Source organism: Mesocricetus auratus, unplaced genomic scaffold (genome assembly GCF_017639785.1).
Source record: "Mesocricetus auratus isolate SY011 unplaced genomic scaffold, BCM_Maur_2.0 Super-Scaffold_100025, whole genome shotgun sequence".
Classification (NCBI taxonomy): Eukaryota; Metazoa; Chordata; class Mammalia; order Rodentia; family Cricetidae; genus Mesocricetus; species Mesocricetus auratus.
In genome coordinates, this window is record NW_024429206.1 from 5,600,360 (window position 1) to 5,623,726 (window position 23,367).

At 48.9% G+C, this 23,367-nt stretch overlaps 1 protein-coding gene across 1 annotated transcript in view; it reads left to right on the forward strand.

The window, feature by feature from the left end:
* The window catches only part of Acacb (acetyl-CoA carboxylase beta), a 101,560-nt gene that overhangs the window by 73,522 nt on the left and 4,671 nt on the right, over positions 1-23,367 (forward strand). Inside the window, 14 exon segments of the mRNA XM_040731305.1 lie at positions 4,947-5,102; positions 5,689-5,892; positions 6,791-6,946; positions 9,002-9,124; positions 9,279-9,548; positions 11,208-11,305; positions 12,832-12,952; positions 14,598-14,708; positions 15,097-15,240; positions 15,980-16,100; positions 17,071-17,167; positions 20,680-20,776; positions 21,579-21,714; positions 22,643-22,820. Of these exon segments, the coding sequence (XP_040587239.1) occupies positions 4,947-5,102; positions 5,689-5,892; positions 6,791-6,946; positions 9,002-9,124; positions 9,279-9,548; positions 11,208-11,305; positions 12,832-12,952; positions 14,598-14,708; positions 15,097-15,240; positions 15,980-16,100; positions 17,071-17,167; positions 20,680-20,776; positions 21,579-21,714; positions 22,643-22,820 (2,012 nt within the window).

Genomic DNA, 23,367 nt, shown 5'->3' on the forward strand with positions numbered 1-23,367 from the left:
CTAAATCCTAAACTTATCTGAAAGGGGTACCTAAGTCTGAACACCTCCTTCTAATCCCAACCCTAAAATAATTGAAAACTAACACTAACAGGTGTAAACTATCCTTCGATATCAACAGTAGGGAAATAGGGCATGGAATTCTCAAAACTATTTCCTGCTGAAATGGGACGATGACAATCTCATGGGGATCTGTGGAAAGAAAATGTTAATGTAACAAGAGTCTTAGGTAGGTTAACTAGTCTCTGATTGGCAGGAGATGCTTGATTGAAGTTCTTGACTGGAGTTCTGATTTTGATTGACGCTCTTATCTGAAGCTCTGATCAGATTGTAGATGATGCACTGTATCAGTTCCTTGTTCTGGAGTTGTGTCGAGTGATGTAGTCCCAAACTGGTTTCAGGATGGTACCTGTCAGGTGGAGTTGATGATTTGGGGCAGTTCAGATGTATCAAGTCGAATCAGGTGGAGTTGATGAGGTGGGGCCCCATTTTCTTTCCAAAGTGTTTGGAGATTGCTGTCAGGAAATTCCTTGTTCTCTGGAAAACTCAAACATTAATGCTAACAAAGAAATTTTCAACTTTTATATGTATGTATACTGGGAAAGGCAACCCTAAGGAAGATAGTAACGAGAAGGAGATTAGACTTTCAGAAACGGAACCGAGTATCCACAGATGACAGTCCCTAATTTTGTATATCAATGGCTCTTTGATATAATACAAAAATTCTGAATTTTATTTTAACAATACGCTTGGGTTTAAAGTAGGAGAGCCAATCCAACTCTAAAGCCAGCTTCAATTAAATGAATTGGGACTAAAGCATAATTAGAAGCAAAGAGAAATGGAAATTATAATAACAAGATAGATTCAGACATTGATACCACATGTTGTATTATTGTATGTTTGATGGTCCTCTGGGTAGCTATTCTTTCTTCTTTAGGTATCCGTACGTCCAGTATTTTTTCGCTGTTTGGAGCTGAGCTTTCCTGTAAAGACAAAAACAAAACACTTCTCTTTCCTTTTATATGGTCTCCTTACACATAGTAGAATATGACCTTGTAGATGAGCTGTCATCTTTCTTCCTCCTGAGGTTTCTTCTGTTCGGATCGAATCTTGATTAATTTTGATGGAATCCAAAGTTTTTCTTCTCCTGTGGAAACAAAAGCAAAACCCCTTCCCCAGTGTAACACATGTCTTGGTTTCCAGACTGAGGTCATATCATCCTTGAAATACACCGGTTGGTTCAGCTCAGAAGTCTTCTCTGTAGTCCAGTGTCTTTCTGCAGCTGTTTGTCCTTTTTCATTAGCATTAAGAAAGTTCAACGTTAGTAATGTATTATGTAACCTGCATTTGGGGGTCTTTGTTCCCCCTGGCTGTTTATGAAGCATTTCTTTTAATGTGCAGTTAGATCTCTCAACCACTGCTTGTCCTGTAGGATTGTGAGGTATACCAGTTACATGCTACATATTATATTTGAAAAACTGTTCCAATTTGCTGGAGACATATGCTGGAGCATTGTCAGTTTTTATTTGTGCAGGTATACCCATAACAGCCATCACCTCTAAGCGGTGTGTAATAACAGAATCAGCCTTTTCAGAGCTGAGGGCAGTAGCCCATTGGAAGCCTAAAAACGTGTCTATGGTATGGTGTACATATTTCAAACTGCCAAATTCTGGAAAGTGAAAAACATCCATTTGCCAAATTTCATTCCTGCAAATACCTTTGGGATTACTGCCTGCTCGTAACAGAGTTTGATTACAGAATGAGCAAGTGGGGCAATTTCTTACTATTTCCTTGGCTTGTTGCCAGGTGATAGAAAAATCCTTCTTTAAACCTTTGCTGTTGACATGGTGTTTCTTATGAAATTCTGAAGCTTCCAACATACTTCCTATTACTAAACGATCAATCTCTTCATTGCCTTGCGCCAGGGGACCTGGCAGACCCATATGGGATCTGATGTGTGTTATATATATATAGGATGAGTTCTGTTTCTGATGGTCGACCAGCATTCCTTGGTCCAGTGTCTGCCTTTGCCACACCTCCTGCAAAGACCAGAAGGGTGAGGCCTTCTGTTCTAAGCATTCCTGGTAGAAGCATTATTTCTAGGAATGCTTTGTCTACAGTTCCTACTTAAATGTCCTATTCTACCACAGTTAAAACATCTAGAGTTTTGATGTCTTTTGAAACTTCTGGAGATTGCTTCCCCAACCAAAGTCTGTATCTCCTCATGGTTAGGCCATTTGTCATCTTGATGCTACTTTAATCCTTTAGAAATGGCCTCTCCTACCCAGGCTCCTGTCTCTGGATTGTCATACTCAATATTAGTTGTATACAAGACCCATTCCTCCAATGGTGCTGATCTGAACTTTAGGGGCCACAGCATCTGTTTGCATTGTGGGTTTGCATTCTCATAAGCCAAAGATTCTGTAAGAAGTCGCCTAATATTTGGATCAGGATAATCTTTGTAAGAATTCAGAGAATCTTTCTCTTGGACCCTGTATCACTTTTGAATATGATTCAACTTTTTCTCCTGGTTCACGAACCTTATTCAACTTGTTCTGTGCCGCTGTTGGGCATAAATAAAATGTATGCTCATCAAAGCCAGCTTGGACCTGTGGGTCAGCAAATTCTCCCTCCCAAATAATCTTACTTTGGGGAGTTTCAAAGCCATCCTTCAAACCTTGAAGTTTGAGGGCCTTGGCTTCCTGTCTCCACAAAGCTTTCCACTGTATTTGGGAAGACTGGTCCAGCACCGCAGATATTAAAGCATGCCAATCTGAGGGAGTGATCTTATTAGCAGTCACCCATGTGCTTAATAACTGCTTCACATAAGGGCTGTGGACCCCATAAGACATTATCGCTTGCTTTATACCTTTCATTTCTTTCATGGGAATAGGTTCCCATTTATGTGTAGTGGAACCAGTTTGGTTCCTCTGCGATGCTGGCCTTTCTGTTATAGTTACTGGAAAGGCCAGTAACTTAGGATGTCTAGTAGCTATGATTCCTTTATTTCCTGGTAGCCTAGCATCTATTGCCTCAGCATCTGCTGTTTCAGACGATGTATCTTCTAAAGATTGAAATTTTGTGACCATGTCATCTCTGAGGTCTTGGATTTCCTGCATTAAAAATTGTTCCAAGTCCTTGGACTGTTCAGTTAAGTGTGATTCCAAGCTTTTCATACCATCCTCCCGTAAAACTCCAAAGGCATCTATTTTTTCTTCCAGAAAACATATTCGGTATGCTAGATGGTCATTATTGTCAGACACAGATTGAATTAACCCTGCTAATTTGGAAAGTTCCTCCTGCCTAGACTTCATCTTAGCCATAAATGCAGTGGACATTGAATTAAATGTGTCTCGAAGGTTGTTCTGATTAAATTCCAAATTATCCGTTTTGGTAACTAAATCCCCTTTTTCATGAATTTTTGACTCTAAATTTGTCTATTATCTGTCTGTTTGCCATGCTTCTTCCATGTGATTACATGTATTAACACACTAATCACAAGCATGGTACACAAATACATATGAAAAATATCATAATTGTCCTTTACTGCATAACCCATGATCTTGTTAACAAAATCTCTAAAATCCTGCGGTGTTAAGTTACATGCCATGCTATAATTAGATGTTCTTACCAACAATTAGTAATTCTTGAATTGGAAAAATCCCCATTAGTTTTGTCTTAGATTAAAATACCTGTAGTTAACCGCGCGTGGCCAGCAGATGGCGAAGGTGTACTGCCAAACACGGCTTCTCCTCGGAAGATCGCTCTTCACCAAAACGAACCTGGAAATGCTAATAACAGCCTGTACAAGATTAACGAACAGATATAGGAAGGGAAAGGCCTGAGGATGTTGAGAGACACAGCTACAAAATGAAACCCTATGAGCTGGGCTTAGATGGCGGACACTAGAACCCTGAATCCAGCCTGTAACAGCAGCCGCTGCAGGGACCCCGGCATCCAGAAAGCAGGCGGGGGAACCGAGGGGAGCTGTTTATCCTGAAGCTGGAGAAGCGGCCTGCCGCCACACTGTGTGCGCCGGGCCTTGCTCTGACTTCTGTGCTGCTCTGCTGCACCACTCCCATCACAAGGAACTCAGCAGGCAGCAGTGTGTGTGTGTGTGGGGTGGCAGCGACTCTGCAGCGGAAGAAGTTTGCTGGAGGAAGAGGCGGTAAAACACAGCGGTTGAAGGTTGGGGGTCGCCCGGCAGCTCCTGTGGTGGGAGCGCCTAATGGCAGTGCAGGCGCAAGTGGACACTTGAAAACTGAATTCCCGTCCTGCTGGCAACGGGAGGTGGGTACGCTTGCACTGCGTCCCTAAAGCCGGTGTTCTGTGTAAGTGTGCCAAGCAGAGTCATGCTCGCTGGACAGGTGAGAGAGAGAGAGAGAGAGAGAGAAAAGAAGCTCGGGAGAACACAAGCACACCGCCTTCCAAGGGCTGGCGTTCTTTGGCCCAGCCGTGACGTAGTGGGCTCCGGGCTGGGCAGGTGGAGGCTCCTACCTCTTTGAAGGCGTGGGCTTTCTCTCCTGACAGCAGCTGAGACGGGAGGCCAATGCAATATGGAATATAACATGTTTATTTACCAGAGAAAGAGAGAAAGAATTACACAGGCTGAGGAATCAGAAGCGTGGCAGGCTTCCAAAGAGGGCTTCCTTCTTCTTTCGCTTCCTTTTATCTTCACCTGTGCTAATTTCCTTATCTCCGCCCTTATGGGTGTGAAGAGTTTTGTGGGCTCACCCCTACAATCTCCCAAGCTTTCCCTGTTGCCACAGCCCCAGATATCAGAGCATCAGGGTGCAGAGGCCAGAAGTCTGACTGTGACACTCAGCCTCGGTTTCTTCCTGCTCTCAGCCGGGCTCTGCATCTCACCAGACATCCTAGGAGGAGGGAACCATGCTCCTCACCAGCTAGGTGCAGGCCCGTGGCTGAGGGTGGCCTTATTCCTTTGGCAGGAAGCCTCCTTCGAGTACCTGCAGAATGAAGGCGAGCGGCTGCTCCTGGAAGCCATGGACGAGCTGGAGGTGGCGTTCAACAACACCAGCGTGCGCACCGACTGCAACCACATCTTCCTCAACTTCGTGCCCACTGTCATCATGGACCCCCTCAAGGTCGAGCCGCTGGGGCTCTCCCAGGCTCTTGATGCATTTTCCCGTGGTTCTTCATGCCACAGTGCTTTGAGGTTGTGTGTGTCCGTCCCCCGTCCCGTTCCCCCCCCCCCCCCCCCGAGTTTCAGGATGAACTTGTAGTTAGCTGAGTCCGGAGAGAACAAACCTGCCAGTCTATTCAGATGCATGGGCTCGGACAACATGGGACTTATGTCCTCCGCAGGCGCTTCTGGGCAGGAAGAGAGCCTAAGGTCTGAGGCTGGGGCACTGTGTGCAGACCTCGGAGATGATAGTTCAGGGACCAGAGAAGACTTCAGAATCTGTAGGCTCACAGAACCCATGACTAGTACACACAGTCTAGAAGAAACCCGTGCAAGGGCCTGGGAGGCGGGGAAAGACGGGGTGACACGTGACAGTGACTTCCGTCCCTTGTCGCCCTGTCAAGGGTGGATGTAGCTCACCGGCTGTTGGCAGCTAACAGCTTGTGTTGGGTGCCAGGCCCCCTGCCTCCTGCGGCTTTACTGTCCCTTGCTGGCAGCATTGCCTTGTTGTGTAGGGTAGACTCTGATGGCACCACGTCTCTTAGCAGATTGAGGAGTCAGTGCGTGCCATGGTCATGCGCTACGGCAGCCGGCTGTGGAAGCTCCGTGTGCTGCAGGCGGAGGTCAAGATCAACATCCGTGAAACGACCACAGGCAGCGCCATCCCCATCCGCCTGTTCATCACCAACGAGTCCGGCTATTACCTGGACATCAGCGTCTACAAAGAAGTGACTGACTCCAGATCTGGAAATGTAAGGGTGGCCACCAAAGTGTCAGAGTCTAAGCAGATGCAGCTATCTGGCCATCAGGGAGAGGCCGCCATCGTGGCCCTCGCCTCGCTTTGTCTCGGATCATGGCAGCCTCCGATAGATAGCTTCAGGATGTGGTGGGCATCATAGTTTCCTGTGTGTTCACCCTCCTAGGCAGGGCTATACAGCCCCATGGCAGAGTCCATTCTGTGGCCATGCTGCAGGTAGAAGTGGAGGGTGTGACAGTTACCGTGCAGAACTCACACTGGGCCACTTAGATATACCCGTTTCCCCTAGCTGCCTTGCAGAAAAGAGTTTTATAAATGAACCCAAAGCTATTTTACATGTGTGTGTGCATGTGTGTATGTATGTATATATATGTATATTTATGTGTACATATATGTATGTGTGTTCCTGCGTGTGTGTATTATATATATATACATACATACGTGCGTATATGTGTGTGTGTGTGTACTTTTATTTTGAAATGAAACTCAAAACTCGTAAGTTACAAAAATAGTACAGAACAAAATATTGGATGGGGTGTACCCATCACTCGGCCTCTCAGAGGACATATTTCAGCTGACTACAGTATGCTACTGTAAAGTGACACAGGTATAGTGCCGGTGGCCTGATTTCCCCTGGTTCTTGTCTGCATACCTTGCGGGGTGGGTCTAGCTGCCATCAGCATATTGGAGCTCTGTCTCCTGTCTTCCACACCCCTCCTTGCTCTGGTAGTCACATGACAAGGGGCATAAGCTCTGCACTGCGGATCTGCCTCTCCATTGAACTTTTGCTGAGGACTTGCAACCCAAATCCAGGTCCTCTGGAAGAGCAGCCAGTGCTCTTAGCCTCTGAGCCATCTCTCCAGCCCCTTTCCCTTTTCTTTCTGTCTGCCCAGATCATGTTTCAGTCCTTTGGCAACAAGCAAGGAAGCCTGCATGGGATGCTGATCAACACGCCCTATGTCACCAAGGACCTGCTCCAGGCCAAGCGATTCCAGGCGCAGTCCCTGGGGACCACCTACGTGTACGACTTCCCGGAGATGTTCAGGCAGGCAAGTCCTGAGGGCTCAGGTGTTCACCACCTTCGAGGGCCCTTTCCCCTCCTTCTACCAGAATCGATCTCTTATCCCAAGTTACACTTCTGAGATTCCTTCTAGATGAGGTCTTCCTGGAGAAAAACTGATTAGTACAGGAATGACTTCATGGTACTTCACCCCCAAATGAACCTAATCGTATCCTGTTGATAAGTGATACTTTAGAAAACAAAGTACGCACTCCTTTAATCCCAAAACTCTGGAGGCAGAGACAGGCAGATCTCTGTGAGTTCAAGGCCAGCCTGGTCTACAGAGAGAGTTCTGGGATGGCCAGGACTGTTACAAAGAGAAACCCTGTCTCAAAAAACACACAAACAAACAAAAAAACCCAAGCAACCAAACAACAAAGGGAATTGGAGGGGCAGGAAGGAGAAAGTAAACTCAAAAGTCTATGACCTGTGACAAACTGCTCAATAGTTTAATGTTTGTTTCTGGTTTATGTATTTTGCATGTATTTGTGTGTGTGTGTGTGTTGGTGCATGTACACATGTATGCATGTGTGTGTGTAGGGGTCAGAGGTCAGCATCTGGTATTTTCTTTATTTGCTCTCACCCCATTTTTTTTGAGGCAGGGTCTTTCAGTTAAGCTGGAGGTTGCCAATTTGGCCAGAGTGGCCAGCCAGCAAGCACCCTGGTTCCTCCTCTCCCCAGCTCTGGTTTTTACTTGGGTGGGGATTGAACTCACGCTTGTGAGGTCTCTGCTTTACTGGCTGGGTCATCACCTCCGGCCCCTGCTTCTGATCTGTTTGCTCATTTATAAGTTAGCTGCTGCTTGCCAGGCCTCATTCTGAGACCTGGAGAGGAGGCTGTACATGTGTATATGTGCATATGTGTAGATAATGTGCATTTTGTTTTAAAGTAATTAGTCTCAAAATAGTCAAGAAGTCATAAAAACAGTGCCGAAAAAAATTGAACTGAACATTCCCACGAGCCATTTCCCCAGTGACAACAGCGTTACTCTGTTCCATTCCCCAGTGGCACGTTCTGGTCAGTCATGGTGTTACCAGGACAGGAGATGGGTACTAGCTTTGACAATGTCTGGGGGACTGGGTGCAGAGGCACCTTCCCGTAGTCTCAGCTGTTTGGGAGGCTGAGCCAGGGGCACCATTTATGCTGGCCTGGATAGCATAGTGAGACTCTGTCTTGGAAGGAAGGGAAATAATGTGTTGTTAGGTTTTCCTGAGAGAGAGAGTAATATAATATCTGCAACTCCCCAACTAGCTCCTGGAACACACAGGCACAAAGTTGGAAATGACCAGGCGTTCTTTATTAATTCTTACTTATGTGCCTGTGTACACCCTGAGTTTATTTGCACTACTCTACGTGAAGTCAGAGGGTGTTGGGTCCCCCTGAAACTGGAATTGTGGGTAGCTGGGAGCTATGTATCCAGTACCAAGTTGAGTCAATACTTTGAAAAGTATGACCTGGCTGGGAAAGCAACTCAGTGGGCAAAGGGCTCGTCATGCAGGCATGAGGACCCGAGTTCAGACCCCAGCACTCGCTTTAAAAAGCCAGGCATGGTGGTGTGCACACACAATCCTGAGCACTTGGAGGCAAAGGCAGGGTAATCCCTGGGACTTCCTGCAGCCAGTCTAGAAAATCAGTGAGGTCTGGGTTCAGTGAGAGACACTATCTCAAAAAAGAAGGTGGAGAGAGAGTGAGTGCAACCCCCGATGTCAATCTGTAACACACACACACACACACAAACTGGAGCATGCACCTACACATGTGCATGTGCACATACATAAATATAAAAATGCAATAAAAATCACCTCCACCAAAACTGAGCTCAGATGGTTTAAAAGAATGTATTTTCCTCCACATTATTATTAATATTATTATAATTTTGTGGAATATGCTTGTGTGTGTTTGAATGTGTGTGAATATGTGTGTGTTCTTTAAATATTTCACAGTTTAAAAAGAGGGTGAGAACAAGGCAGTGTTCTGACATGTTATCTCTAACTGGGAAGGGCAGTGCTTCCCTCCCCGTGACCCCAAGATTTTCCTCCCCCAGGCTCTCTTTAAACTGTGGGGTTCCCCAGAAAAGTACCCCAAAGATATCCTAACATACACAGAGCTGGTGTTGGACTCCCAGGGACAGCTGGTGGAGAGGAACCGGCTTCCTGGTGGGAATGAGGTAGGAAATGGGCGTGGGACGGGAGGTGGTCATGGGGGCAGGACGGGAGGTGGGTACGAGGTAGGATCTGGGTAGAATCCAGATGGGGTCAGCTTGCTTCAGGTGTCACCTGGAAGAACCGAAGTTGCTTTGCTTAGCATGTATCTCTTTCCAGATAGGCATGGTGGCTTTCAAAATGAGGTTTAAGACTCCAGAGTATCCAGAAGGGCGGGATGTCATTGTCATCAGCAACGATATCACCTTCCAAATCGGCTCTTTCGGCATAGAGGAGGACTTCCTGTATCTGCGGGCGTCTGAGATGGCCCGGGCAGAGGGCATCCCAAAAATCTTCCTGGCAGCCAACAGCGGGGCCCGTATGGGCCTGGCTGAGGAGATCAAGCAGATATTCCAAGTGGCTTGGGTGGACCCGGAAGATCCCCACAAAGTACGTCATGATGCGAGGGTGGTAGCACGGTAGCACTTACCTCGAAGAGACCATCATGCCTACTCCAAAAACCTCACGTCTGAAATGCTTCCAGACCCAAAGTTTAAGTGTCAGCATGATGTCCCAAGTGGAAGGTGCCCCCGACCTCATTCCCAGAGTCAGTCAAAATGCAGGGGCCTGAAGATGCTGTGTGTGAGGCATCTGTGTAACATAGATGAATGCTGTGTTTAGGCCTGGTGCCCACTCCTAGGACATCTCATTATTACATGCACATACGCCAGTCTGAAAAAAAAGTTCAAAATCTAAACTCCTTCTGGCCCCATGCATTCCAGCTAAGAGACACAGCGGGCATTGCATGGTGGGTGTTGATGGCTGCTGCACGACTGTGGGAAAGGATCTCTGTGTGCGGTGCACACATGCGCAGTGAGCATAGGTAGCCCGCCATGTGCGCAATTCACACTCACTGAGCCAGGCACAGTGGCACATACCCGTACTGACACTCGGGAGGCTCAGGCAGGAGGAGACAGAGAGAGCTCAGGATCAGCCTGGCCCAGGTGGTGATTCCTTGTCTCAAAAAAGAAAAAGAAGCAAAATAAATGCCCTGGGACATGGTAATTGGCAGAAATGTCCAGAAACACCCCCCTAGGGGGGCATGATAATGAAAAACTTGTGGACATATAGGTGACATGTGCCAGGTTCTCAATTCATGGGTACTCAGAATGCAAAGTGATTAATACCACTTAACCTTCTTTTTGAGACAGGTTCCCTCTTTGGCTTGCGATCCATCAAATCTGGGCTAGCTGGCAAGCAAGCTTCTAGGAAGCTCTCACCTCCCCATTGCTGTGGCTGTAGGCACGCACCACTGATGGGAGACAGTGGGACGGTCACTTTCCCACGGAACATGTTCCTCAGATATATTTAGTCCATCCCAAACCCAAACATCTAAAATTCAAAATGCTCTGTCATCTGAGCCCTCTTGGCCACTGACTTCATCCCTAAAGTAGTAAATTCTGTCCACACCTCAGTTGATGGGATGGGTCACAGTGAAAGTACACCAAATAGCGACAGCCTTTAGTCCACAGGTGCTTACAAAACGTGAACGATCTCACATTTAGACATGGGTGCCACCCCTAAGGTGTCTCATTAGGTAGAAGCAGGTATCCCAAAGCCCAGATGTACTTCTACATCTGAAGCGCTCTGGTCCCTGTCATTTGGGCTGTTCGACCTGTGCACATGGACACGCATGTCCACACATGAGTGAACGCACATTTCCTACACAGTGCATGACCGGGCAGAGCATGAGGCTGTGTGTGGGGAAGAGAGGAGCTCAAAGTAGCCCTGTGGGGCCGGGCGGTGGTGGCGCACGCCTTTAATCCCAGCACTCGGGAGGCAGAGGCAGGCGGATCTCTGTGAGTTCAAGGCCGGGCTGAACCGATAGCCTCTGAAACAATACAGAGAAACCCTGTCTCATAAAAACCAAAAAAAAAAAAAAAAAAAAAAAGTAGCCCTGTGGTTTGCAGGTGTTGGGAGTCTGCAAACTGCACCTGTGCAGTTGGTGATAAGAACAGCTGCCCTGGACGGTGTTGACACCTTGAAATACTTGGAGGCTGTCGAGTCCATGGAACTGGATTCGCAGACTCACTGAAGTGTGTTTTTAAGGGATTTAGATACCTGTACCTGAAGCCCCAAGACTACACTCAGATCAGCTCCCACAATGCTGTGCACTGCAAGCACATTGAGGATGGAGGTGAATCCAGGTAAAGTGGCTGGCGAGCTCTGGTGTAACCACATTTCATCCAGCGGCCTGTAAGGTTTGTGGGTGGTGGGCTCCTGAGCTTACGTGTGGGGTGCTGATACGCCACTTGGGACAATCTCCAGGTGACTCATCCTGGTCATCCCCAAATGACTTGTTGTTCCCTCCCTCCCTCTCCCTCTCCCTTCCTTCTTCCCCTTCCTTCCCTCTATCTCTTCCCTCCCTCTTACCCTCTCTCCCTCCTTTCCTACCTTCCTTCCTTCCCTCCCTCTCTCCCTTCCCTCCCTCCCCTCTCTCTCCCTTTTTTCTTCCTTTCCCTCCTCTTCCTTCCTTCTTTCCCTCTCTCCCTCCCTTCCTTCCTTCCCTCTCTCCCTTCCTCCTCTTTCTTTTTCTTTGCTGAGCCTTGTACATGGCAGGCAGGTGCTCTGCTGTTAAGTTATAAAGTTTCATCCTTTACTCAAAACATCAGCTCATTCAGGGAAAAGTAGACTCAGTTTTCATGATGTCTCAGGGGACACATTCCATGACCCAGCTATCCAAAAAAGATTCAGGGGTCACCTGGGGCTCGTTCTTGGAGAATGTCAGAGGTTGGCAATTTAACAAATGGACAAACCAACAGTCTCTAGGTGACTTCCTGGAATGCGAATGACATGAAAAACATTCTTAATTCCATAGTGAAATAAATTTGGGAAATACTCAGTTAAATGTGTCCGTCAGAGCACATTCCTACAGGCCTGATGAGATCCCCTAACACACCAACTCTGGCCAGTGTGTCACACCCTTTTGGGGTTATGAACTAAGTGTCTTCACTCCTGGTCCCTGGTGTCACCACAGGCCAAAGGCTAAGCTAGTTTTCTGTGTGATGTGGGGGTAAGGTTGTGGTGATATATTGTTTATGGTTTATTAAAGCCACTGGAGATCAAAATAGCAAAGCAGCCATATTAGTCAGCTATAGAAGCCAGGTACACACCTTTAATCCCAGGATTTGAGAGGTATAAAAGGTAGAGGCATTCTGTGTGAGAGTTAGTGTCTAGCCACATTGAGGAGAGCATAGCAGTCTGAGTGACTCCGAGGAGCAGTGAGGTCGGGAGCAGTCTGAGTGACTCCGAGGAGCAGTGAGGTCGGGAGCAGTGTGAGGATCCCGCTTTGGTCTGAGCTGAGGTACAGGTAAGAGCTGGCAGCCGATTGCTTTGCTAGACTCACTGAGCCATCCATCTCCCCAGGCCTGATCTGATCTTCAGCTTGAAGCTCGAACCCTAATATCGGTCTCTGGGTCTTTTATTTTTCCTGCTACTAAGGTGGCACCTCACTAAGAGCCTCTGTTTGGGGGAGGGACAGTCACTGGTCAACCGTGATCTTCTAGAAGCGTAGTGCCCCGGGGTCCTAAGCACTCCCACTTTGCCTCGGACTCTTCCATGCCCCAGGGTTTGTCTGTGCTCATCCCTCCTGCCCCAGCTCTGTGGGAAATGTGTGCTTCTGTTTCTGGTTCTGGAGAGCAGCCTTGACTTTAGCCGAGTTTGGTCCTTGCAGATATGTCATCGTGGATGTCATAGGGAAAAGTGGCAACCTGGGCGTGGAGAACCTGAGGGGCTCGGGCATGATAGCAGGAGAGGCCTCCCTGGCTTATGAAAAAATTGTCACCATCAGCATGGTGAGTCCCCTCCTGTGTCTCTTCCTTTTTTCACATTTTTTGGGGAACCGAGAGTCTCGCTGAATCTGGAACTTGCCGATTTGGCTATGGCTGCCAGCAAGCCCCAGGGATCCTCTTGTCTCTGCTTCCCCAGCACTGAGACTGCAGGCGCACACTGCCGTGCCTGGGTTTCCATGGGGACTAGGAATCTGAACTCACATCCTTACGGTTGTTTGGCAAGCACTTTACTGACTGAGCCATCTCCCCAAGCCCTCCCCTCTCTTCTTTGAGACATGGTCTCACTACATAGCCCTTGCTGGCCTCGAACTTGCAATCCTTGCTGCCTAAGCTTCTTGAGTGCCGGCACCAACCACACCTCCCTTATTCCTTAGCATGTAACTAGTTTGTCAATCCAGCAGCACCTGGAGCTCCTTAACTTCACAGAGCCCAGTCTTGTCTCACTTTTAACAGTTGTCTCAAAACTGTTTCTCTGGTTTGCAGGAATCAGATGTCAAACTTTTCCAAACTGTAATCTCAGCACTCAGGAGGTAGAGGCAGGGGGGTTGCTTTGAGTTCAAGTCAGCCTGCTCTTTGCAGCAAGTTCTGGGAGAGCCAAGGCTACATAGTGAGACCTTGTCTCAAAAACAAACAAGCATAAAATTTAAAAATAAGGGCCCATAGCTGGGCGATGGTAGCGCACACCTTTAACCCCAGCACTCAGGAGGCAGAGGCAGGCAGATCTCTGTGAGTTCGAGGCTGGGCTGGACTGACAGCCTCCAAAACAATACAGAGAAACCCTGTCTCGTAAAACCAAAATAAATAAATAAATAAACAAACAAACAAATAAATAAATAAGGGCCCATTCAGATGGTTCAGTGGGCAAAGGTGGTTGTCATTCAGTCTGTGAAATCTGCGTGCTAGAAGGAGAGAGCTGACTCTAACCTCTGACCTTCACATGTACACTGTGACAAGTACACTCACACATACAAACATATACACACAAAATAAATGTACACCCACACATATATACACATACACACAAAATAAATGTACACTCACACATACAAACATATACACACAAAATAAGTGTACACCCACACATATATACACATACACACAAAATAAATGTACACTCACACATACAAACATATACACACAAAATAAATGTACACCCACACATACATATACATACACACAAAATAAATGTACACCCACACATATATACACATACACACAAAATAAATGTACACTCACACATATATACACATACACACAAAATAAATGTACACCCACACATACATACACACAAAATAAATGTATACTCACACAAACATACACATACACACAAAATAAATGTACACCCACACATACATACACACAAAATAAATGTACACCCACACATACATACACACAAAATAAATGTACACCCACACATACATATACATACACACAAAGTAAATGTACACCCACACATACATACACACAAAATAAGTGTACACCCACACATACATACACACAAAATAAATGTACACCCACACATACATATACATACACACAAAGTAAATATACACCCACACATACATACATACACACACAATGAGATACCCCTCTCTGTGGGGGCTGAGCCCACCAGCTTCTGGAGTTCAGAAGGGTCCTGTCTCCACAGGTGACCTGCCGTGCCCTCGGAATCGGGGCCTACTTGGTGAGGCTTGGCCAGCGGGTGATCCAAGTGGAGAACTCACATATCATCCTCACTGGAGCCAGTGCTCTCAATAAGGTGCCGGAGGCGAGGCCTGGAGAGGGGTGGGGTGGTGTGGGGACCCAGCCAGGCCTTGAGTGGCCCCGCTGTCTTAGCCAGTTTCTGTTGCTGTGAAGACACCATGACCATGGCAACTCTCAAAAAGGAAAACGTGTAATTTAGGTTTGGTCCAGTTTTGGGGGGCATTGGTGGCTCCTCAATTGGGTTGCACATCAGAATTTCCTGGGAATCTTAAAGATGTAGGAACCACCAATGCCTGGTGTTCCCCCTGAAGGCTCAGAAGGTATGGGTTTAGGTACAGCCCTTTGCAGGTATTTCAGAAGCTCCCAGGTCATTGTGACAGGCGGCCAGAGCAGAGGACCCAGTAAGATGGAGTGGCCTTGTTAACTGTGCTGTGTCAACTCAGGTCCTCGGAAGAGAAGTCTACACGTCCAACAACCAGCTGGGGGGTGTGCAGATCATGCATATGAATGGGGTCTCCCACGTCACTGTGCCAGATGACTTCGAGGGAATCTGCACCATTCTGGAATGGTTATCATACATACCAAAGGTGCGCTATTCCCTGGCAGCCTGGAGCCTGTGAACCGGTGGGGTTAGGCTCATGGTGATAGGGAGGATGGGAAAGGAGCACCACAGATGGGACCAGGCCTGCTTGGCCTCCCACTCTCCCTCTCTGATGCCCAACCCCATCCTTTGCTTTTGGGGGGAGGCTCTGAGGTGTCATAAGGACTTAGGGATGCTGTCTGCTGATCCTTTAGAAAAGGGTGACATTGGACCAGAGCGGGCCTCTGAATCCATTCCTGGCTTCGTCTTCAGGGGTACTGTAATCCTGGGCCAGCTCCCAGTCCATCTGAGCCTTCATGTTCCTCCTCTGTGTAGTTGTGTTACCATGGTGATGAGGAGGACTGATGCTCATGACTCTGCTCTCTGCAGATCCTCCCAAGGCTACCCTGGACAGTCCTGATAGTTGTCAATAGTCCCACAGGGCTGCTTTACCTAGATCTTGACCAGCAGATGTTTGAGCCTCCATTTCTTCAATCATGTAGCTGGGAGAATTCTGGTCCTGTGTGGCTCCCAGACTCTATTTGAACAGCCTCTTAAAAGGTCTCAGAAGAATTTAGACAGGAGGTGCCTATCATTTTACAGCAGGAGCAGTGGCTTGGAAGCCCCGGTAAGGGCATAGCTGCACAGCTAGACGTGTGCAGTCTGGGGAAAGCACTCGGATGTGTGGTAGTCCTCCCTGACACACCCCAGGGACTGAGTGGGATGGCTTTGCCTTTCTTTCCTAGGACAATCACAGCCCGGTCCCAATCATCACTCCTACGGACCCCATCGACAGGGAAATTGAATTCGTCCCCTCCAAAGCTCCCTACGACCCCAGGTGGCTGCTTGCAGGGAGGCCTCACCCAAGTAAGTCCCAAGGTGTTTGCAGGGGACCCCAGATTTGGGCTGTCTTGCTGGGAAACTTTTATGTCTGTTCCCGTTTCCCAGGGTGGGTGCTGTGAGCCCAAAGGAGGGGGTGGAGACTGGACTTTGCTTTTCCTGAGTCACAGACCAACAAGGCTTGGAAACAGCTCTGGTTTCCGGAGCCAAGGCTTAGGGTTCAGCACAAGCCGGGCCTCTCTCCTACCTCTTTCCCTCAGCTAGACCCTCACAAAGGAAGTTGGCTTCTTTCACACACACACACACTTTCACACGCATGCACGCATGTTTCCCCCTTCTCCGAGGAAAGCCTCTCCTGGAGGTGTACTTTGTTCTGAGACCCACCCACATGGGAAAGCTGAGCTGTCCCATCACCCTGGCCCATGTTTAGAATTTCACGTACAGTTGCCTTCAGCTGTGCCGTGCAGGAGACAAGGATATCCTGTCACCAGCAGAAGGATCCCGATGGCTTCTTGGGTTTATAGACCCTTTCCCTCCAGCTGTATCTCCCTTAGAAGGCGTTCGGTTTCTTACCTACTGTGTGTTCTGTCCTGTGGAGCCAGCCCTGAGCCCCGAGCCCTGAGCCAGAGCCTGAAGCAGGGTTTATTCCCTGGCATCCAGCCTCTGCATCATTCTGAGTCACATGCTGCCAGGCCTTTTACCTCTTGTGAGAGGGACAGCCATTTGCATTAACTCCGGACCCTCAGCCATTGCACTGTCAAAGTGGCAGCCGATTGCATCACACACACCCCAACACCCTCCGCCTCCCCCTCATCAATGGCTACAGTGCCACTGTCACAATGTGTCTGTCCGGGACATGAGTGGCTGGCTTCCTCTCAGGGATACTGAGCTGAAGCTCAGGGCCAGAATCCGGTCAAAGATGGGCCACAGCGGTGTGCCCGCCAGGCAGACCCTGGGCCTCCCCAGCTCTCAGCTAGGACTTCCATCCTGCCCACAGCTCTGAAGGGCTCCTGGCAGAGCGGATTCTTCGATCATGGCAGTTTCACGGAAATCATGGCACCCTGGGCTCAGACTGTGGTGACCGGACGAGCGAGGTAACGTGAAATCGGGGTGGGCTGCACTTGCCTGCTTACCAGGCACGGGACTCTAGGCACTAGGCTGGGGCTGCCAGGGCCCTTTTCTTCTTGGTCCTTAGATTTTTCTGAATGCAAAATCCAGTTTAGGGAGTAGGGAGATGGCTAAGACAGCTAGCGTGTAAGCATACAGATCCCTAGCACCCATATGACAAGTCGGGTGTGGCAATTTGGGGATTCCAGCACCAGGGTTACAGAGTCAGAGCCAGCAGCTTTCTGGTGAACTCCAGGTTATGACAGACCCCGTATCAGAAGACAGGTGGAGAGGAAGAACCCTGACAGTGAACACACACACATACACACACACACACACACAAACACACATGCACAAATACACTCACTTACACACAGACACATACAGACACACCATACACACATACATCATACACACACAGACACAGACACACAGACACACACATGCACAAATACACTCACTCACACACAGACACATACAGACACACCATACACACACAGACACACACACATGCACAAATACACTCACTCACACACAGACACATACAGACACACCATACACACATACACCATACACACACAGACACACACACATGCACAAATACACTCACTCACACACAGACACAGACAGACACACCATACACACATACACCATACACACACAGACACACACACGCACAAATACACTCACTTACACACAGACACAGACAGACACAACATACACACATACACCATACACACACAGACACACACACACATGCACAAATACACTCACTTACACACAGACACAGACAGACACAACATACACACACACACCATACACACACATATGCACAAATACACTCACTCACACACAGACACATACAGACACACCATACACACATACACCATACACACACAGACACACACACACATGCACAAATACACTCACACACAGACACAGACAGACACACCACACACACACACCATACACACACAGACACACACATATGCACAAATACACTCACTCACACACAGACACATACAGACACACCATACACACATACACCATACACACACAGACACACACACACACATGCACAAATACACTCACACACAGACACAGACAGACACACCACACACACACACCATACACACACAGACACACACATATGCACAAATACACTCACTCACACACAGACACATACAGACACACCATACACACATACACCATACACACACAGACACACATACACATGCACAAATACACTCACACACAGACACAGACAGACACACCATACACACACACACCATACACACACAGACACACACACACATGCACAAATACACTCACTTACACACAGACACAGACAGACACAACATACACACATACACCATACACACACAGACACACACACACATGCACAAATACACTCACTTACACACAGACACAGACAGACACAACATACACACATACACCATGCACACACAGACACACACACATGCACAAATACACTCACTTACACACAGACACAGACAGACACAACATACACACACACACCATACACACACATATGCACAAATACACTCACTCACACACAGACACATACAGACACACCATACACACATACACCATACACACACAGACACACACACACATGCACAAATACACTCACACACAGACACAGACAGACACACCACACACACACACACCATACACACACAGACACACACATATGCACAAATACACTCACTCACACACAGACACATACAGACACACCATACACACATACACCATACACACACAGACACACACACACACACACGCACAAATACACTCACACACAGACACAGACAGACACACCACACACACACACCATACACACACAGACACACACATATGCACAAATACACTCACTCACACACAGACACATACAGACACACCATACACACATACACCATACACACACAGACACACACACACATGCACAAATACACTCACTCACACACAGACACATACAGACACACCATACACACATACACCATACACACACAGACACACACACACACACACGCACAAATACACTCACACACAGACACAGACAGACACAACATACACACACACATGCACAAATACACTCACTCACACACAGACACATACAGACACACCATACACACATACACCATACACACACAGACACACACACACGCACAAATACACTCACTTACACACAGACACAGACAGACACACCATACACACATACACACACCTTACACACACAGACACACACATATGCACAAATACACTCACTCACACACAGACAGACACATATAGACACACTATACACACACAGACACACACACCATACACACACAGACACACACACACATGCACAAATACACTCTCTCACACACAGACACAGACACACCATACACACACAGACACACACACACAGACACACCATACACACACAGACACAGACACACAGACACACACATGCACAAATACACTCACACACAGACACAGACAGACACACCATACACACACAGACACACACAAACATGCAGAGTTAAAGTTTTAAAAGTTGTGTGTCATTGGCCTTCAGTTATAGTCCTCCAATTTATTTTACAAACCCTTTTTGTACAACCCTGGACCAAACCCCCCACCAGGGAGCGCCCCCTGCAGAGGCTGCCCCACCCGGCTTCCCTGGTAGAGTTGTGGCAGGGGTAAAGGGCGGCGGTGCAGTGGCAGCTTTGGTTGTTAGCCTAGAATGATGGGCATGGATGTCCCGGTCTCCTCTGGGCCAGGCTCTGTGGCACTTGACTTGTTCACCCCTCCCTGGTCTTGAGTACTGGGGATGGAACCCAGGGCCCCATCCATGCCAGGCAAAAAGCTGAAACACCGAGCTACATCCCAGCTCTTTGCTTTTTATTTTAAGTCAGTATCTTGTTATATAGCCCAGGCTGGCCTCGAACTCTTGAACTCCCTGGCTAAGCTTCCTAGGTAGCTGGGTAACAGACCTATGCCACCAATCCTGGCTTGCTCCAGCCTTTTCCCTGGGTGACTTGGTTCAGCACCCAAGGTAGCCAGTGTGCAGCTGCTGGCCACCTGAGATGATTTAAGTCATAATTTAAAGCTGGGATGTGGCTAGGTTGCAAAGTACCTGCCTGGCATGTGCCGAGTCCCGAGTTCCATCCTAGCACTACGAAGGGGGACAATCTGAAGCTGAAGTGGGAGGAGGACGCTGGGAACTGTGTTTCACAGTCAATGTCTTAGATGCACAAACAGTTCCCATGGGTACCACCTGCCCTGACTGTCCTCACCCTAGCCGGCCACTTATAGCTCTGCCCTCCTGTATGGTTCTCCGTAACTTGGGGCTCCTATCTTGCTTTGCAGCCAGCTCCCCGACATGCCCTCAGTCCCACCTGGAAATGCCCGCAGCAGACTGGGTAGACCCTGGAGCCCTGAGATCTGCTTGCGGGGCAGCCCAGTGCTGAGCTCATGTGTGCTCACCTTGCAGGTTGGGGGGCATCCCTTTGGGGGTGATTGCCGTGGAGACTCGGACAGTGGAGGTGGCTGTCCCTGCTGACCCTGCCAACCTGGATTCCGAGGCCAAGGTGAGTGGCCAGGAGCCATGGTCACTGGACCCTTTCATCCAGCCCAGAGACGCAGCCACATTCCAGACAGCCAGGGAGCAGAGGCCTCGAGCAGGAGTTGGTCCCGGGGGTTCTGCCTGCTGCCCCGCCACATCTCCATGGGACACATAACATTCCATTCTGGGCTTCTTGCCTGGGGCAGTAGTGGCCCTTTGTGGACCCCAGCCCCACTTCCACACTACTCCTGCTGCTGGGGGTGGCAGTGAGGTCTTAACTGCTGTGGTGCCAGGCTGGGCATGAGAATGGGGGACTGCTGAGGTCCTAATCATGGGTTCCTGGGGGAGTCCTGGCTCTGGTACATGTATATGGGCACATGTCCTAGTAAGGGTTACTACTGTGATGAAACACCATGCCCAAAGCAACCTGGGGAGGAAAGGGTTCATTTGGTTTCTATTTCCAGATCATAGTCCATCATTGGAGGGAGTCAGGACAGGAACTCCAGCAGGGCAGGGACCTGGAGGCAGCAGCTGGTGCAGAGGCCATGGAGGGTGCTGCTCACTGACTTACTCTCCATGGCTTGCTCAGCCTGCTTTCTTATAGAACCCAGGACCAGCAGCCCAGGGATGGCCCTACCCACAATGGTCTGGCCCCTCCCCCATCAATCACTAATTAAGAAAATGCCCTACACCTGGATCTTAGGAAGGCCTTTTCTCAACTGAGGCTCCCTCCTCTCCAGGGACTCTAGCTGTGTCAAGCTGACATAAAATAGTAGAGGGCAAGGCCCTGTTGTCCCTATGTCTGACCTAAGTGTCCCTCGTCACAGATCATCCAGCAGGCAGGCCAGGTGTGGTTCCCGGACTCTGCCTACAAGACCGCACAGGTCATAAGGGACTTCAACCAGGAGCACCTACCCCTCATGATCTTTGCCAACTGGAGAGGCTTCTCCGGTGGCATGAAGGGTGAGTCTAGCCCTTCTGTGTCTCTCTCCAGCTGTGTCTCTCCAGCTGTGTCTCTCCAGCTGTGTCAGTCCAGCTGTGTCTCTCCAGCTGTGTCAGTCCAGCTGTGTCTCTCCAGCTGTATCAGTCCCTCTGTGTCAATCCAACTGTGTCACTCCAGCTGTGTCTCTCAACAGTCCCATGAGGCCACAGGTCAAGTAACTGCCTGGTTTATAGATGAGGGACTGAGCGCTGGAGGCAGGTGACTCCTTGGGGTCATGAGAAGGGCAGGGCAGGACGGTCCGCTCTGCAGGCTCCCTGGTGACCTGGGCAGTCAGTCACTTTCCCGTGTGGTTAGATGAGGCCCATCCACCTTCCTCAGAGCTGACCTCATGGCTGCACGAGTCCCTTTAAGTCACCCAGAATGTCCAGAGAGATAGTGGTACCCTCTGGCTGCCGAGGGAGGAGCTGAGGAGGGAGAGAGGCCCACGTGTGTTGGTACCTGGGTGACTTCTCTGAGCCCCGAACCCCTCGTTTGTGAATGGGGAGGCCTGCGGTGAGGGTCGCATGCGCTGGTTCCACACATGTCCCTGATCCAGTATTAAAGTGTCACCACATAGGGTGCCCGGGGACTTGGAGGGATCTCCTGGTGATGCAGAGCAGGGACCTGTTCTATGGTTGTGTGTACTGGATTCGTGGGTGGGCTGGGGCATCACTCAGTGCTGGAAGGCACTCAGGAAGCTGCAGTCCATGCTCTTGAATTCACGGATGAGGACATACCCATGCAGGAGAGCAACCTGCCCAAGGTCACATGGCCACTGAGGGAGGGAGCCAGACCCATTCCAGCCTCCAGATCTCCCAGTCTCCTCCAGGAGCATGGGGCAGAGAAGGCTGTATGCTTTGTGGCTGTGTCACTGGGACTCAAGTCCCCTAAGCAGGCTTCGCTTTGTAGACATGTATGAACAGATGCTGAAGTTTGGAGCCTACATCGTGGATGGCCTCCGGAAGTACAAGCAACCAATTCTCATCTACATCCCACCCTATGCCGAGCTCCGTGGGGGTTCGTGGGTTGTCCTGGACTCCACCATCAATCCCCTGTGCATAGAGATGTACGCTGACAAGGAGAGCAGGTGGGTGTGACTCACGGGGTCGTCTCTCCGGACAGGCTCCCAGAGGACACTGTCCGGAGAAGGGCGAGAAGCTGGGCGTGGCAGTGTGCGCCTGTAACCTTGGCACCAAAGGTCGTGGGCAGAGATAGGGAGGCCCTGGGGCTCGCTGGCCAGTCAGTTTAGCCAAATCAGTGAGCTCAGGTTCAATGAGAGACGGCAACAGGAAGACATATGACCTTTACAGGCATGCACACACAAGTACATATACACCACACATACAGTCATAATACATGCAAACATAGGTGTTGCTGGATTGGTTTTCTTTGTCACACCAGGTCCCACCACCCTTCTCAGCCCCAAATGAGCACACAGAGACTTATATCAATTACAAACTGTTGGCCAATGGTCAGGGTTTCTTATTGACTAGCTCTGTCTTAATTATTAACCCATACCCACTAATCTATGTATTTCTACATGGTCTTGGCTTACCAGAGAATGTCTGGACCTGTTACTCCTTTGGTGGACTCTCTGGCTACATTTCCCAGAATTCTCCTCATCCTAGTCCCGC